The sequence below is a fragment of the Zootoca vivipara genome, chromosome 16 (genome assembly GCF_963506605.1).
Source record: "Zootoca vivipara chromosome 16, rZooViv1.1, whole genome shotgun sequence".
NCBI lineage: Eukaryota > Metazoa > Chordata > Lepidosauria > Squamata > Lacertidae > Zootoca > Zootoca vivipara.
In genome coordinates this window covers 41393683-41408914 of record NC_083291.1, presented here as the reverse complement: position 1 = coordinate 41408914, position 15232 = coordinate 41393683, and the positions used below count along the sequence as shown (strand labels likewise).

The 15232-nt window shown below is 42.4% G+C and overlaps 1 protein-coding gene across 1 annotated transcript; it reads left to right on the top strand.

Moving 5' to 3' along the window:
• The first annotated feature begins 311 nt into the window (after positions 1–311).
• Positions 312–5420, top strand: LOC118097573 (lysozyme C, milk isozyme-like). The gene is made up of 4 exons (XM_035140545.2): positions 312–447; positions 1963–2118; positions 3899–3977; positions 5323–5420. Exons 1-4 carry the CDS (start codon positions 312–314, stop codon positions 5390–5392), a joined length of 441 nt encoding a protein of 146 aa, XP_034996436.1. The 3' UTR covers positions 5393–5420.
• Positions 5421–15232: the final 9812 nt, after the last annotated feature.

Genomic DNA, 15232 nt, shown 5'->3' with positions numbered 1-15232 from the left:
GCCGACGGGTGGTCTGGGAATCAGCGTGTTTTTACATGAGTGGAATGTGTCCTTTTATTTAAAATGCATCTCTGGGTTATTTGTGGGGCATAGAAATTTGTTCACCCCCCCAAAAAAATATAGTCTGGCCCCCGACAAGGTCTGAGGGACAGTGGACCGGCCCCCTGCTGAAAAAGTTTTGGTCTAAGCCCTCACTGGTGACATAAGGATGCCACCTGTAGAAAGAGTGGGTAGCACCCCCCTCCCCCAACAAATCTACATCCATCAGCTATAAAAATTCAAGACTCTGGACTTTTGAGAGATCTGTGGTCATGACGGCCCTGCACCTTGCCTTCCTCTGCCTACTCATTTTAGCACCCGAGTCCAAAAAGTATCTAAAATGTGAGCTGCATGATGAATTAATACGACGAGGACTGGATGGTTATCACAACATTGGAGTAGGACACTGTGAGTTCTGATATTTAGGTGCTTGACTCCCTTTAACTTCTTTGAATTAATTTAGGTCCAATTTAACTGCCACTTGCTATGGTTTTGTTGAAGGCTTTTATGGATTGAGTTTGTTGTAATTCATTATTTTCTTGATGTTTAGAGCGTCCTTTAAAATGTTTATGATTTCTCTGACATTGTTTAATATTTGCAGATGTGCCACCTTTTCAAAATGGGCCCTGGTAACACATAGAAACAAAATTGGGCATTGAGAACATTTTCAAAAAATGTCCTGTTATTTTCAGAAGTTGTGATTTTTACTTTTTGGGGTGGGAGTGTAACAAAGCAAAACAGTTCTGGTACTATGTGGCTAACATAAAAAAGGGTTTTCAGGTTCTAGTCCCATTGTGGTTTGTCTATTAAATGTTATTAAAGGTGAACATCCTCAAATATGGGTTTCAGATTGTGCATTTATTGAGCTTTGCAAAGGTCTCTATTGAGAACAACATGGAAACAGTTGAATCTGATGGGAGGAATTCAGTGCAGCACTAAGCAGTTCTTTCTACTTGCCTGATGTGCACTCCCCGCAGGTTGTTGTTGTTGTTGTTGTTGTTGTTTTGCCCCACGAAAAACTTGGGGGGCATGGGAAGCCCAGCTGTGCTAGAGAAAGTCCTTGCTCAGGCATTTGCTGGTGGTACTACTCCGTCAAATCTGCCCTGATTAAATTAACAATTATTCTAAAAAAAATAGAGAAAATTATCATGAGGAATTACATAAAGCAAGTATGGTAACAGGTTACATAAAAAATGGAATTGGGAAGTGTTAAGAGTAGATTATTTATTCCTTTAAAACTGTGATCAATTTGTGAGGAAGCTCCGTTAGTGGAAATAATCAAGTTTTCTGGTTCTCATGTTAAAACTAAGCATTTATAAAAATAAAAAACAAATAACATAATTAGCATATCTATTTTGTATGTATATGTGTTTCATGCTATGAAAAACAAACCTTTATGTGTCCTGTGCTAGGTGAAACACTGAATCTTGAAATGGTTAATGTCAAATTTGAGAATGGTTAATGTTTAGGGCTGCCATACATCCTGGATTTCCCAGAGATATCCGGGATTCCACTCCTGAAAATGGTGTCCAGGGGAATTTTCAGAACTTGGCAAATGTCCAGGGAACAAACATTTCTTTCTCTGCGCGGGGCTGGCTGAGCTGCCTCCCTTCCTGGTGCGCTCTCTCTCTCTCTCTCTCTCTCTCTCTCTCTCTCTCTCTCTCTCTCTCTCTCTCCTCTCCTCCCTCCCTCCCTCCCTCCTCGCCTGATGAAGATGTGCGATGGTGGGAGGAGGAGGGGCCCCGGTGGTGGTGGTGGTGGGTTGTCTGGTTTTTGGCTCTTTGGAATATGGCAACATTCTGTAAACATTTAGATTACCTGAAATGTTGAGTCATAATATGAAATTTCCTGTTTTGAAGTTTTGCACTTGATATGTAGGAAACAAAATGCATTCTACCTTTCTAATCTGTGCTTTCCTCCCAGGGTTGTGTTTGGTCCTGTTCGCAAGTCAGTTTGACACGCAACACTATGAGTACACAGATGGTCATCCATACTACGGCATGTTTTATTTGAGTGGTCTGTTATGGTGTGACAATGGGAAGCACCCCACAAAGAACCTCTGCAGTATTGACTGTGAGAGTAAGTGGCGACTCTTTGCTTTTGCCTTCTGCAACTCAAGGAGAACTATTTATTTCAGGGGAGGGAATCTGCTCCCTGGGGGTCGCCAGCTTGGCATGCCACGCCACTTCCCCTGAAACAAGGCTGCAGAAGCCCCACGCTGCTGTCACTTGCTTTTTTTAAAAAAAGAAGAAAAAATGAGTTTGTGTGTTTATTTCTTTTCTTTTTTGCCATATAATATTTTATTGATTTTTAATTAATCAAATTCAACTCATTATTTTTCACATTTTATCCTTTTGGCTTTTTTAAAGCCTTGACTTCCGTCCACCCCTTTCTAATGGTTTTCTAACATTTATTCTAACATCTATACTTCACTTATCAATCATTGAATTAAATTATAACAAATACTTATCACTAAAATCTATTTTACAATGATTTTTCTCTTCTATAACTTACAAAGCTTCTTGCAATCCTACCAACGTAGTACATTGAATGCAACTATCTTTCAAATAGTCTATAAATTTAGTACAGTCTTTGATGAACTTCTGGTCATGCTGTTCTCGGATTCTTCCCGTCATCTTGTCCAATTCCACATACTCCATCAATTTCACTCTCCATTCTTCTTTTGTCGGTAATTCTTCTTGTTTCCATTTTTGTGCAATTAATATTCTTGCTGCTGTTACTGCATATTGGAAAAGTTTTATATCTTGCTTTTTAATTCTTTGCATGCTCAATGCCACCCCTTTTTTTGTTATTTGTATCTTTCAGTATTCAAAAAGGGGTTTTGTGGAGGAGACTTAGGGAACTTTATTACTGCAGTTTCTTGTTCTTTGCAGTATGACTAACGGGTGGCACTGTGGGTAAAACCACAGAGCCTAGGGCTTGCCGATCAGAAGGTTGGCGGTTCAAATCCCCGTGATGGGGCGAGCTCCCGTTGCTTGGTCCCAGCTCCTGCCAACCTAGCAGTTCGAAAGCATATCAAAGTGCAAGTAGATAAATAGGAACCGCTACAGCGGGAAGGTAAACAGTGTTTCCGTGTGCTGCTCTGGTCCACCAGAAGCGGCTTTGTCATGCTGGCCACATGACCTGGAAGCTGTACGCCGGCTCCCTTGGCCAATAACGCGAGATGAGCGTGCAACCCCAGAGTCGGTCACGACTGGACCTAATGGTCAAGGGTCCCTTTACCTTTACCTTTAAGGTTGCCATATTTCAGAAAGTGAAATCCGGACACAAAAGTTGTTGAGCTTATAATTGCATATACATGCCTAGACTGGTTCACATCATTAAAGCCTCATTCATCACAATGAAAGAGGCATTTTTCAAAGACCAAGCAGAGCTTTGATAGACTCACTTGTAGCAGTGACAGGAGACAGGAATGGGAGGCACTAGGAAACTATTTGGATCCATCTGTTTTGGGGGGCAAACCAATTTAATGGGTCCTTCATTCCTGAAGATTTTTCTGAGGCCAAGTAAGTCTCAATCCCATCAGGGATGAAGGACCCATTAATGGAGCAGGAGTAACTTGATTCAGACTCATGATTGAGACAATGAGGTGGGCTGAAGTAGCTGCCACAGGGCATTGCCCCTGCAACCCCCCTGGCTGCTGTGGTTGTGGCTTCCAGTGAGATAGAGATGACGCAAATGTTGAACCATGAGCCTGGAGGATTTCAGCACTGCTGCTGAGACCACGGCTAGCTCAGGAAGGCAGATGGTAGGTAGCAGGGTGGAGAATACACCAACAGAGGCCCCTCTTCTATCTTGATTTGTACTTCAATGCCAACTTCAATAACTTTCCTGGCAGAGTTTCTGGATGACAATATTGCAGATGATGTTGAGTGTGCAAAGAAAGTTTCTGCAAGCAAGAAGGGGATGTTAGCTTGGTAAGTGGCATCAGCTTGGCAATGTCTAAGAATGAAAATATAAATGACAATATCATATAATCAAATTGAGCACAAACTTTTTCTGGCAGAGAAAGGCAGAGAAAAGAGAACTGCTTTCAGCCCCATACCCTTTGTGTATTAAGTACATTTCAAGAGTCCTTTACAATAGGACAGTCTATTATGAAAAATGGTGGAAGAATTAACTCAAGACTAAATGAAGAACTAGTTGATCACCAGGATGGTCTGCTCAGCTAGTACATATCAGGCAGAGATGCTGCTTAAAGAGTTTAGAGGCGGCTGCTGTTGTTTTTCCTTGTGGGGAACAGCAGAGTATCTATTGATCAAAAGTTAAGATAACGGGTGCATTCCAATGGTGCAAATTCAGCATAAAATTAGAAACATAAAGGAAAGGATGTAATAATGAAAGAGAACAGTGTGAAGCTCATTCTACACTTTGGTGCTTTAAAAAAAAGCCTCTTAAGGCAGTGATGGGAGCCTCCAGTTGACAGGCCTCATTAGACCCCCAGGCCTCTCCATTTGTCTTAAGAGGGCATTTGGCCCAAGTCATGCCCACCTGTTCATCTCTTGATACCATAAATAGAAATATGACATCAGGTGTGGGACATGTAAAGCAACTGCCTTATTTTTAAAAGGAAGAACCTGGAGCTCACTTTAAGTGTGCTCTCAATTCTTCCTTTTCAGCCTCTGCTGAACTTGGTGCCGAATCCAAAGCACTTTGCAGTGCTGGAATTATTTTTTAATTCAAAATGCATCTGCAAAGGAATAATCTTTTTTTGAAACTGTGGCTGAAATTTTAAATCGCCTGATATAATTGTTGGGAGATAATGCCAAGGCCTTGTGCCTTCCCCCAATGCAGCTTCACCGGGCATTATTCACTCTGGTCTCCCATCACACTGATGCAACCCAGACCCTCCTGGGACAGAAGCGTTAGCCTTGAGGTGTAACATCTAACCCTAATTTATTGCAATGAAATCAAATATGGCTCCTCTTTCTCTCTCTTCCTCAGAGAGACCACTGAAACAAAACATCATTGTGAGAGAGCAGTGGGAGGAAAGGAGCAAACAGTGTATCTCCCTTTCTGCTTATATAGCTCTAACAATCAGCAGCTGAAATGCATTACAATAATCCTATATCTGCAGCGTAGGGAGGGGTGAAATCCTAACAATTATGTGACAGCAGGTGATGTCCAAAGTGTTTCTGTCCAAAGTAGGGTTGACCATTTCTGGATCTGGTCATCCAGCTGGTAGCATAGATGGTTAAGGCAAATGCCAACAGCCCCAACCTCTCTCTCATAAATGTTGTTTCTTTTTCTCTTCTCTTTTAGGAAGCCCTTTGAAGAATACTGCCGTCATCCTATGCCTTCCATACTCTATTGGGAATGCAATAAGCCTTGAAATACAGGGATACATTTATTATTATTTTCACCACAAGCTGTTCTGATTGGATAGGGTAGTTAGTGGTACTACCACATCTCATTCTGGGTCAGCTGTTTGATGAAGGCGGCAGGCCCAAAACCTGAGGACCATTTGATCAAAAGTCAAGATAATCTTCAAAATTAACAAACACCTTTAAAGAGAGAGAGAGAGAATCTTCCTGAAACCCACAACTTGGATGAATCCTATAAACATGTCTCAATTGATTCCATTCAGACAAAAATTATATGAAAATTTTACATCAGAACCAAGTCAATATAGTTGGCATAGAGTACTCTTCTGAACTTGAAAAAACAACAACATTGGGATGGATCCAGGTTAGGTTAGTTACACTTAATTCCCACTGAAATAAATGTGACTTCAGTCAGCCATGACTAACGTCTTGCACTGATTTCAAGGTGACTGCTTCAGCTAGGTTAGCTGGGGGCAGCTCTGCATAAGCAGGTCCCATTCCCCTCTGCAGACACAGGCCAGGACCACAGAGCAGGGCCTTGGCTTGTTTGTTTTAGCCAGGACATTCAGTGGTGCAAGGATCCCTTCTCGCTGCTGCCCATCCCATGTGATTCCCTAGGTTCTGAATTGTGCTGCTAGTCAACCTCTGAGTAAGATGAACTCACATCTTCTATGATTCCACGCCATCTAGTTTCTGCCATGGCTTCCAGCCAGGAAAAAACAGGCTACTGCCATCAACTAGGTCTACCTCTTGCTTGGTCCACAGTCAACCTGCAGCAGCCCTCACCCTCTGCAGCCAGGTGCCAGTTCCTTTTTCTTCCTGCCTCCTCCTTAGCCTTTACAGCACCCTCTTTCCCTGACTCCCTCATCATTCCAATGATTAAATTCTATATTTATAATCTTCACCTCTCCTCTCCACCCCAATCCCCTATTATCCCTCCTCTGTTGGATAGCCCCTGTCCCAGCCCCATTCTAGTGTAGTATCTTCAGATTCTCTTATTTACAGTCCGCAAGATGCTAAATGTGACTAACAGTCAAATCCAGTGCTCCCATTCTGCTTGCAAAATGGCTTTTGGCTGAATAGAGGTATCTGATAACACATGAGAAGAGGGTTTTCAGCCCCCTTGCACCCTGAAAATGTGTTTCTGAGGTTTGGGGGGCCCTCCAGAACAGCATGGAATACAATATTAGTTAGCAACATCATCACTATTCATCTTACAGTCATCCACAAGTATCTCCAAGTATGGCTATAATGGTTACCGTATAAGGCAGTTACCGTAGGCCAATCAGAGTGATGTAGAGAGTATGCTGAACAAAGGGTATGGAATATGGAAGACCCACACTAACACAAGAGCCAACTCCTGGGGCCGCCCCAATAAAATATTTGAGGGGGCCGCCCCCCAAGTTGTTGGACATTGCCATTCAAATGGCATGCTTGCTCTGTGTCATGTGATCAATTACGCAGGGCAGGGCTTACTTGGGTCTCATTATTTTATTCAAGTTGGCACCCCTGCACCCCACACTCCAAGTGTTCTCAGAGCTATGGCATGATATAAATGGGCCTCAACATTGGGGGGGGGGGGACTCTCTAAGGAGAGGACATGAGATTCTGAGCAGCAAGCTGGATCTGAGTCCGGCCTGCCAGCATCAGTACCATTCTGCCAGCCACGTCAAAAGATGTGTAGCACATGATACAAAGCTAATCAAGAATGGGATCATTCACAGACTGACTCTGTGGATATGGCAGATGGTGATTAAGGCAGGACTCACACCTTTTTAAGGGACCATCCCAAGTGAAGACACCTTCAAATGTGGGGAAAGGAGAGGACTTCAATGGCCCTAAAACTCTACTTCCTCTGTCTTTCTTACCTATTTTGGCCTGCACGAAATGCCTCTTGCCTACAAGAGATGTCAGTTTTCCAGACATGTAAGGTGTATCTGCCCTCATGAAGCCGAGCCCCTTTCCCCCTAGATTATTGCTTATTACCTCCCTGAACCATCTGACCTTGGGGAACCAGAGAAGGGGTGACTGTCTCTCTCTACAGAAGGAACACTCCTGCCCTAATTACATATGCTCCTGGCACAAAAGCCCTTGAAGCTATACTTTTAGGGCAGCAGGCAGGGTTCAACTGCTCCCACCCTGCGGACTCAAGAGGCAAGTGTGCTAGTGGCTGGCAGGGCAATAATAAGCTCACTATCAGTTCCATCACCGTGAATGGGCTAGACAGGAGTCATGAATGGCAATCATAGCTCAGGCGCCTCCCCAAATGTATAACATCAAAGGATCAGAATAACCCCACTTGTCCACGTCTTCAGTTTGATTAGCAGCATCACCCATGCCTGCTTCAAGAGAAAGGCACTGCTTGTGTTCTTTCACCTCTTCATTTGAGTGAACAGCAAAGCTCACACTCTGTATGAGAGTTGTTGTTGTTGTTGTTGTTTAGTCGTTTAGTCGTGTCCGACTCTTCGTGACCCCATGGACCAGAGCACGCCAGGCACTCCTGTCTTGCACTGCCTCCCGTAGTTTGGTCAAACTCATGTTCGTAGCTTCGAGAACACTGTCCAACCATCTCGTCCTCTGTCGTCCCCTTCTCCTAGTGCCCTCAATCTTTCCCAACATCAGAGTCTTTTCCAAGGATTCTTCTCTTCTCATGAGGTGGCCAAAGTATTGGAGCCTCAGCTTCACGATCTGTCCTTCCAGGGAGCACTCAGGGCTGATTTCCTTAAGAATTGATAGGTTTGATCTTCTAGCAGTCCATGGGACTCTCAAGAGTCTCCTCCAGCACCATAATTCAAAAGCATCAATTCTTCGGCGATCAGCCTTCTTTATGGTCCAGCTCTCACTTCCATACATCACTACTGGGAAAACCATAGCTTTAACTATACGGACCTTTGTCGGCAAGGTGATGTCTCTGCTTTTTAAGATGCTGTCTAGGTTTGTCATTGCTTTTCTCCCAAGAAGCAGGCGTCTTTTAATTTCGTGACTGCTGTCACCATCTGCAGTGATCAAGGAGCCCAAGAAAGTAAAATCTCTCACTGCCTCCATTTCTTCCCCTTCTATTTGCCAGGAGGTGATGGGACCAGTGGCCATGATCTTGGTTTTTTTGATGTTGAGCTTCAGACCATGTTTTGCGCTCTCCTCTTTCACCCTCATTAAAAGGTTCTTTAATTCCTCCTCACTTTCTGCCATCAAGGTTGTGTCATCTGCATATCTAAGGTTGTTGATATTTCTTCCGGCAATCTTAATTCCTGCTTGGGATTCATCTAGTCCAGCCTTTCGCATGATGAATTCTGCATATAAGTTAAATAAGCAGGGAGACAATATACAACCTTGTCGTACTCCTTTCCCAATTTTGAACCAATCAGTTGTTCCATATCCAGTTCTAACTGTAGCTTCTTGTCCCACATAGAGATTTCTCAGGAGACAGATGAGGTGATCAGGCACTCCCATTTCTTTAAGAACTTGCCATAGTTTGCTGTGGTCGACACAGTCAAAGGCTTTTGCATAGTCAATGAAGCAGAAGTAGACGTTTTTCTGGAACTCTCTAGCTTTCTCCATAATCCAGCGCATGTTTGCTATTTGGTCTCTGGTTCCTCTGCCCTTTCGAAATCCAGCTTGCACTTCTGGGAGTTCTCGGTCCACATACTGCCTAAGCCTGCCTTGTAGAATTTTAAGCATAACCTTGCTAGCGTGTGAAATGAGCGCAATTGTGCGGTAGTTGGAGCATTCTTTGGCACTGCCCTTCTTTGGAATTGGGATGTAGACTGATCTTCTCCAATCCTCTGGCCATTGCTGAGTTTTCCAAACTTGCTGGCATATTGGGTGTAGCACCTTAACAGCATCATCTTTTAAAATTTTAAATAGTTCAGCTGGAATATCATCACTTCCACTGGCTTTGTTATTAGCAGTGCTTTCTAAGGCCCATTTGACTTCACTCTCCAAGATGTCTGGCTCAAGGTCAGCAACCACACTACCTGGGGTGTACGAGACCTCCATATCTTTCTGGTATAATTCCTCTGTGTATTCTTGCCACCTCTTCTTGATGTCTTCTGCTTCTGTTAGGTCCTTACCACTTTTGTCCTTGATTATGGTAATCTTTGTACGAAATGCTCCTTTCATATCTCCAATTTTCTTGAACAGATCTCTGGTTTTCCCCATTCTATTGTTTTCCTCTATTTCTTTGCATTGCTCATTTAAGAAGACCCTCTTATCTCTCCTTGCTGTTTTTTGGAAATCTGCATTCAGTTTCCTGTATCTTTCCCTATCTCCCTTGCATTTTGCTTGCCTCCTCTCCTCCGCTATTCGTAAGGCCTTGTTGGACAGCCATTTTGCCTTCTTGCATTTCCTTTTCCTTGGGATGGTTTTCGTTGCTGCCTCCTGTATAATGTTACGAGCCTCCATCCATAGTTCTTCAGGCACTCTGTCCACCAAATCTAAATCCTTAAACCTGTTCCTCACTTCCACTGTGTATTCATAAGGGATTTGATTCAGATTGTATCTTACTGGCCCAGTGGTTTTTCCTACTTTCTTCAGTTTAAGCTGGAATTTTGCTATAAGAAGCTGATGATCTGAGTTACAGTCAGCTCCAGGTCTTGTTTTTGCTGACTGTATAGAGCTTCTCCATCTTTGGCTGCAGAGAATATAATCAATCTGATTTCGATGCTGCCCATTTGGTGATATCCATGTGTAGAGTCGTCTCTTGTGTTGTTGGAAGAGAGTGTTTGTGATGACCAGCTTGTTCTCTTGACAGAACTCTATTAGCCTTTGCCCTGCTTCATTTTGAACTCCAAGGCCAAACTTGCCAGTTGTTCCTTTTATCTCTTGATTCCCTACTTTAGCATTCCAATCCCCTGTAATGAGAAGAACATCCTTCTTTGGTGTCATTTCTAGAAGGTGTTGTAGGTCTTCATAGAATTGGTCAATTTCACTTTCTTCAGCACCGGTAGTTGGTGCATAAACTTGGATTACTGTGATGTTAAAAGGTCTGCCTTGGATTCGTATCGAGATCATTCTGTCATTTTTGAGATTGCATCCCATTACAGCTTTTGCCACTCTTTTGTTGACTATGAGGGCCACTCCATTTCTTCTACAGGATTCTTGCCCACAGTAGTAGATATGATAGTCACCCGAACTGAATTCACCCATTCCCTTCCATTTTAGTTCACTGATGCCCAGGATGTCGATATTTATTCTTGTCATCTCATTTTTGACCACATCCAGCTTACCTCTATTCATGGTTCTTACATTCCAGGTTCCTATGCAATATTTTTCTTTACAGCATCGGACTTTCCTTTCACTTCCAGGCATATCCGCAACTGAGCGTCCTTTCGGCTTTGGCCCAGCCGCTTCATCAGCTCTGAATCTACTTGTACTTGTCCTCCGCTCTTCCTCAGTAGCATGTTGAACGCCTTCCGACCTGAGGGGCTCATCTTCCAGCGTCATAACTTTTATATGCCTGTTGTCTTTGTCCATGGAGTTTTCTTGGCAGGGATACTGGAGTGGCTTGCCAGTTCCTTCTCCAGGTGGATCACGTTTAGTCAAAACTCTCCACTATGACCTGTCCATCTTGGGTGGCCCTGCATGGCATAGCTCATAGCTTCTCGGAGTTATTCAAGCCCCTTCGCCACGACAAGGCATTGATCCATGAAGGGGCTGTATGAGAGTATAAAAACCAAAACTGGATGTCCATCCATTGTGTGCTATACAACCCCAAAAGCAAAGGCTAAGGCTAAGGCTAAGGCTAAGGCTAATAATAATAATAATAATACACTTGTTTCACTGTTTAAGGCATAAAACTGTGGCAAAATTTCTCCTATCCTAGACTACATCGCCCTCTCAGCATGGTCTTTCCTTAATAAAGCAAGCACACAAAGAACTCTCTCTAAGCAGCACCTCGCTGCAAGTGATCTCTTTGCATTCCTTCCCTTAGATGGGTTTACCTGGAGAGAGTTAGGACACCTGCAGTACAGCATGTCTCCCTCTCTTATGCAGGCACTTTGGAATGTGTTTTAGCATAGAAACAATAGAAGGAAAGCTGCTCCTGGTTTAGGCTAGCCTTCTGAAGGTTTCTATATGCATCATCACCTAAACTTGGATCCACAGACACCATGGCCTCATATACCAGATCTACCATTGTCATATTCAGAACAGCTCTGCTGCTCGATGTTTCAAGCATGGACAAACAAGTTCAAACGTCACTAAGCTTTAGAATGAACCTGCTGCTCAGCAGCCTTAACCTTAGACCATTTCCGCATTGCTTTTTTCTCAGTGGACAAAGCTGGCCATTTACTCAGACCCTAAAGCATGGGTAGGCAAACTAAGGCCTGGGGGCCAGATGCGGCCCAATCGCCTTCTCAATCCATCCCGCAGATGGTCCGGGAATCAGCGTGTTTTTACATGAGTAGAATATTTCCTTTTATTTAAAATGCATCTCTGGGTTATTTGTGGGGCCTGCCTGCTGTTTTTACATGAGTAGGATAGGCACTTTTATTTAAAATGCATCTCTGGGTTATTTGTAGGGCATAGGAATTCATTCATATTTCCCCCAAAAAATATAGTCCAGCCCCCCCACAAGGTTTGAGGGACAGTGGACCAGCCCCCTGCTGAAAAAGTTTGCTGACCCCTGCTTTAAAGACTCCCAATGTTCAAAAATGGTTGCCAAACCCAACCCTTCCCCATCAGAGGAAGTTTAATAAAACACAAAGGGGGGGAGGTGTGCATGGAAGCCTTCCCTTTGCTGTTAGGACCCCACTGCTCTGACTATATAATGAATATAATTATAATGAATATAATAATATAATAATATAATGAATAATATAATATAATATAATATAATATAATTAATATAATATAGGAAAAAAATTAATAAATTGAGGTCTATATACTTCTTGCTTTGATTTATGTTTTCCGTGTTTCACATGTTTAAAGGTTTTATATTTGTAGTGGACATTAGCTAAGAGTCTTTTATTTAATCAGCAAAAAAACTGCATCCTACTTTACAGGTTCATCTTTCCCAGTATATCTACTCCGGTTGGCAACTGATCTCCATGGTTGGTCTCAGATGAAGTCCTTTTCGACTTCCGGAAAGATGGTGTCGGTTCAGAAAACAGGCTTTGGAGCTCCGCAGGACAATTGAATTTAATTGCTGCTCAGGGAAGTGATTTTCCTTTTTCTACTTTTAAACTTATCAATTCACTAAGAACTTATCAGCACTTTCTTATCTATTTTATAAGAAAAAGAAATAAATAAAATTCCTTCCAGTAGCACCTTAGAGACCCACTAAGTTTGTCATTGGTACGAGCTTTCATGAGCATGCACACTTCTTTAGATACCCATGACCGAGAGCCATGCAGCCCTGTAAAAGCCCTGTAACTATGTTATGTAAAAAACTATTTAAAAAACTATGTAAAAGCTTACCTACCTGTAACTATGTTATAAGAAACACTCTGAGAAGGCCATTAGCTGCTAGCTGTTAATTGCCAGCTCCCTTTTACACTTTGTTTTTTTACTTCCTGGCAGTCATTACACAGAGAAGCTCTTCAACAGAACAAACTGAGCACTTTTTTCCTTTCCTTTCCTTTCCTGCTAAGGAATTATTATTATGCCTTTTTGCAAATGCTACAGGGATACAGAGGAGGCAGTCCTTTCACCAGCTCCCAAACAATCAAAAATGGAGGACTTCTTTAACAAATCTGTTTTTACAGTTTCAACAAAAAAAAACCTGTTTTCTCCTCCTGAAGTTGATTGTGAATGTGAGGATAATACTGGGAGTGGGGGTGTAGCAAACTGACTTTGAGCTTCAAATAGAGGAAGAAATAACAAGTAGGGAACGCACCAAGAATGGTTGAACACATCTTCCAACAAATTTGAGGTATTGCCTCCCAAATAACTCAATTATCCAAAGAGGTCCATAGATTATCTGTTAATACTAAGCAGGTACCAATAGACCACCAAAGCACCAAAGTGAAATGGCAGAACCCCAACCTCAACGCAGAATGTGTAGAGGTCCTTAGAATTAACTCTCCTCATCTAATCTTTCAACCAAAAAAGATCTGCATGACAATCTGTGGAAGTTCAGATCAAACTTCTAACTGGAAAGGCGCTCAGTGTGCCAAATGACATCTATCAGACTTACTTAGAATTCAACTTACAGAGATCAACCTAGTTGGGACTGAATCCCTGAATACCACAAACCAATTCCCAAAAATCATGTTAACTTTTTCCTGGATCACACTACTAGTATAAATGATACCCTGCTGCCTCAAAAATTGGCAAACTCTAAAAGCACAATGACCAGCAAATCACTGTAAAACAATCAAACTTCTATCATGGAATGTAACAGGGTGGCTGAACAAGATTCAAGACAGCGATTTCTGTCTTGCCTGCAAGAAACCTGGGCGAAAGAAGGTACTACGGTTGAATTATAGAGTTTTACAAGTTACACCCAACCAGCACTTAAAACTGCAAAGCACGGAAGGCCTAGTGGGAGGCTGGCGGTGCTGGTGTCAACATCTCTTAATGTAACAGCGCCCTTCGCTGACCACCCCTATTTTTTTAGTGTTGTCTCTCTCCAATAGTCTTCTGATAAATATTTACTGTATTTCTGATAGTCTTCTGATAAATATTTACTGTATTTGCATACTTCTTCAGTAATGTCCTGTGGGGAACTGAGTTCATATTGGGAAAGACTTGACCAACTACTTGAAAGCATAGACTCCTTGTTGCCCAACCCTCGCTTTGCCTTGGGGTGTGTGTGTGTGTGTGTGACTTCAATGTCCGGATTGGCCTTGTCTCCCCACAAAATACAATATTATATGGACTAAACTTGGAGGATGAGCCCGAAATCTGCCAGAGGGCAGCAATGGACACCACATCTAACCACACTGGGAAATACCTCTGTGAACTTATAATTAAGCACAATCTTTTGTTATGTAATGGGCACGGAGGGGCATTTTACTTTTATTTTCCCCAGCATTAGCACCATAGATTATAATATCCTAACATCTAATAATGTAAAAAAATTCCTTCCAGTAACACCTTAGAGACCATGGTATGAGCTTTTGTGTGCATGCAAATGAAAGCTCATACCAATGACAAATTTAGTTGGTCTCTAAGGTGCTACTGGAAGGAAGTTTTTTATTTTGTTTCGACTACGGCAGACCAACACGGCTACCTACCTGTATCTAATAATGTGCCAGTTAATCGAGACACCTTTATGATAATCCCCAGAGCTGAAAGTGACCACTTTCCACTTGAGTTATCACTTGCACCATTTCCTTCCATTCTATACAAGATCTCAAAGCAGCTGTTTTATTACAGAAAAATTTCAGAAACAGACTGGAAAGGGAAGTAGCTGAATTGGAACTCATTATCAAGCTTAAAACCATGGAGCCACCTGGGATGAATAAAGACATCGGATTCTTATCTCATTATGCATGATCAAGCTTTCTTTAGCGCCTCAGCCCTTGCTTTTCCCCCGCAGGACCTATTGCAGTCATCATCAGTCGTTAACAGCCATCAACAGGTTTACCACTCCTATCAGCCCATCACCCATTCCCACCCAGCCCCCCCCCACCCTCTGAATATACATAAGGGTCTGGTTACTTCTGTTTCAGTGTTTCTGTGTATCTGAAGAAGTGTGCATGCACACGAAAGCTCATACCAAAATAAAAACTTAGTTGGTCTTTAAGGTGCTACTGAAGGAATTTTTTTATTTTTGCTTCGACTCAGACCAACACGGCTACCTACCTGTAACTAGAACATTTTATCATTAACACTCGAATATTCTATTCCAAAAATATCTATTCTCCACCAATAATTAATCAATTTATCCAAATCAAAAATTATTT

What these genes read in the sequence shown, in the direction of transcription:
- LOC118097573 (XM_035140545.2), top strand. Translation starts at nt 312, where the DNA reads ATGACGGCCCTGCACCTTGCCTTCCTCTGCCTACTCATTTTAGCACCC. An exon ending in CAACATTGGAGTAGGACACT is followed by an intron (nt 448 to 1,962) that starts GTGAGTTCTGAT and finishes CTTTCCTCCCAG; the next exon opens with GGTTGTGTTTGGTCCTGTTC. An exon ending in CTGCAGTATTGACTGTGAGA is followed by an intron (nt 2,119 to 3,898) that starts GTAAGTGGCGAC and finishes CTTTCCTGGCAG; the next exon opens with AGTTTCTGGATGACAATATT.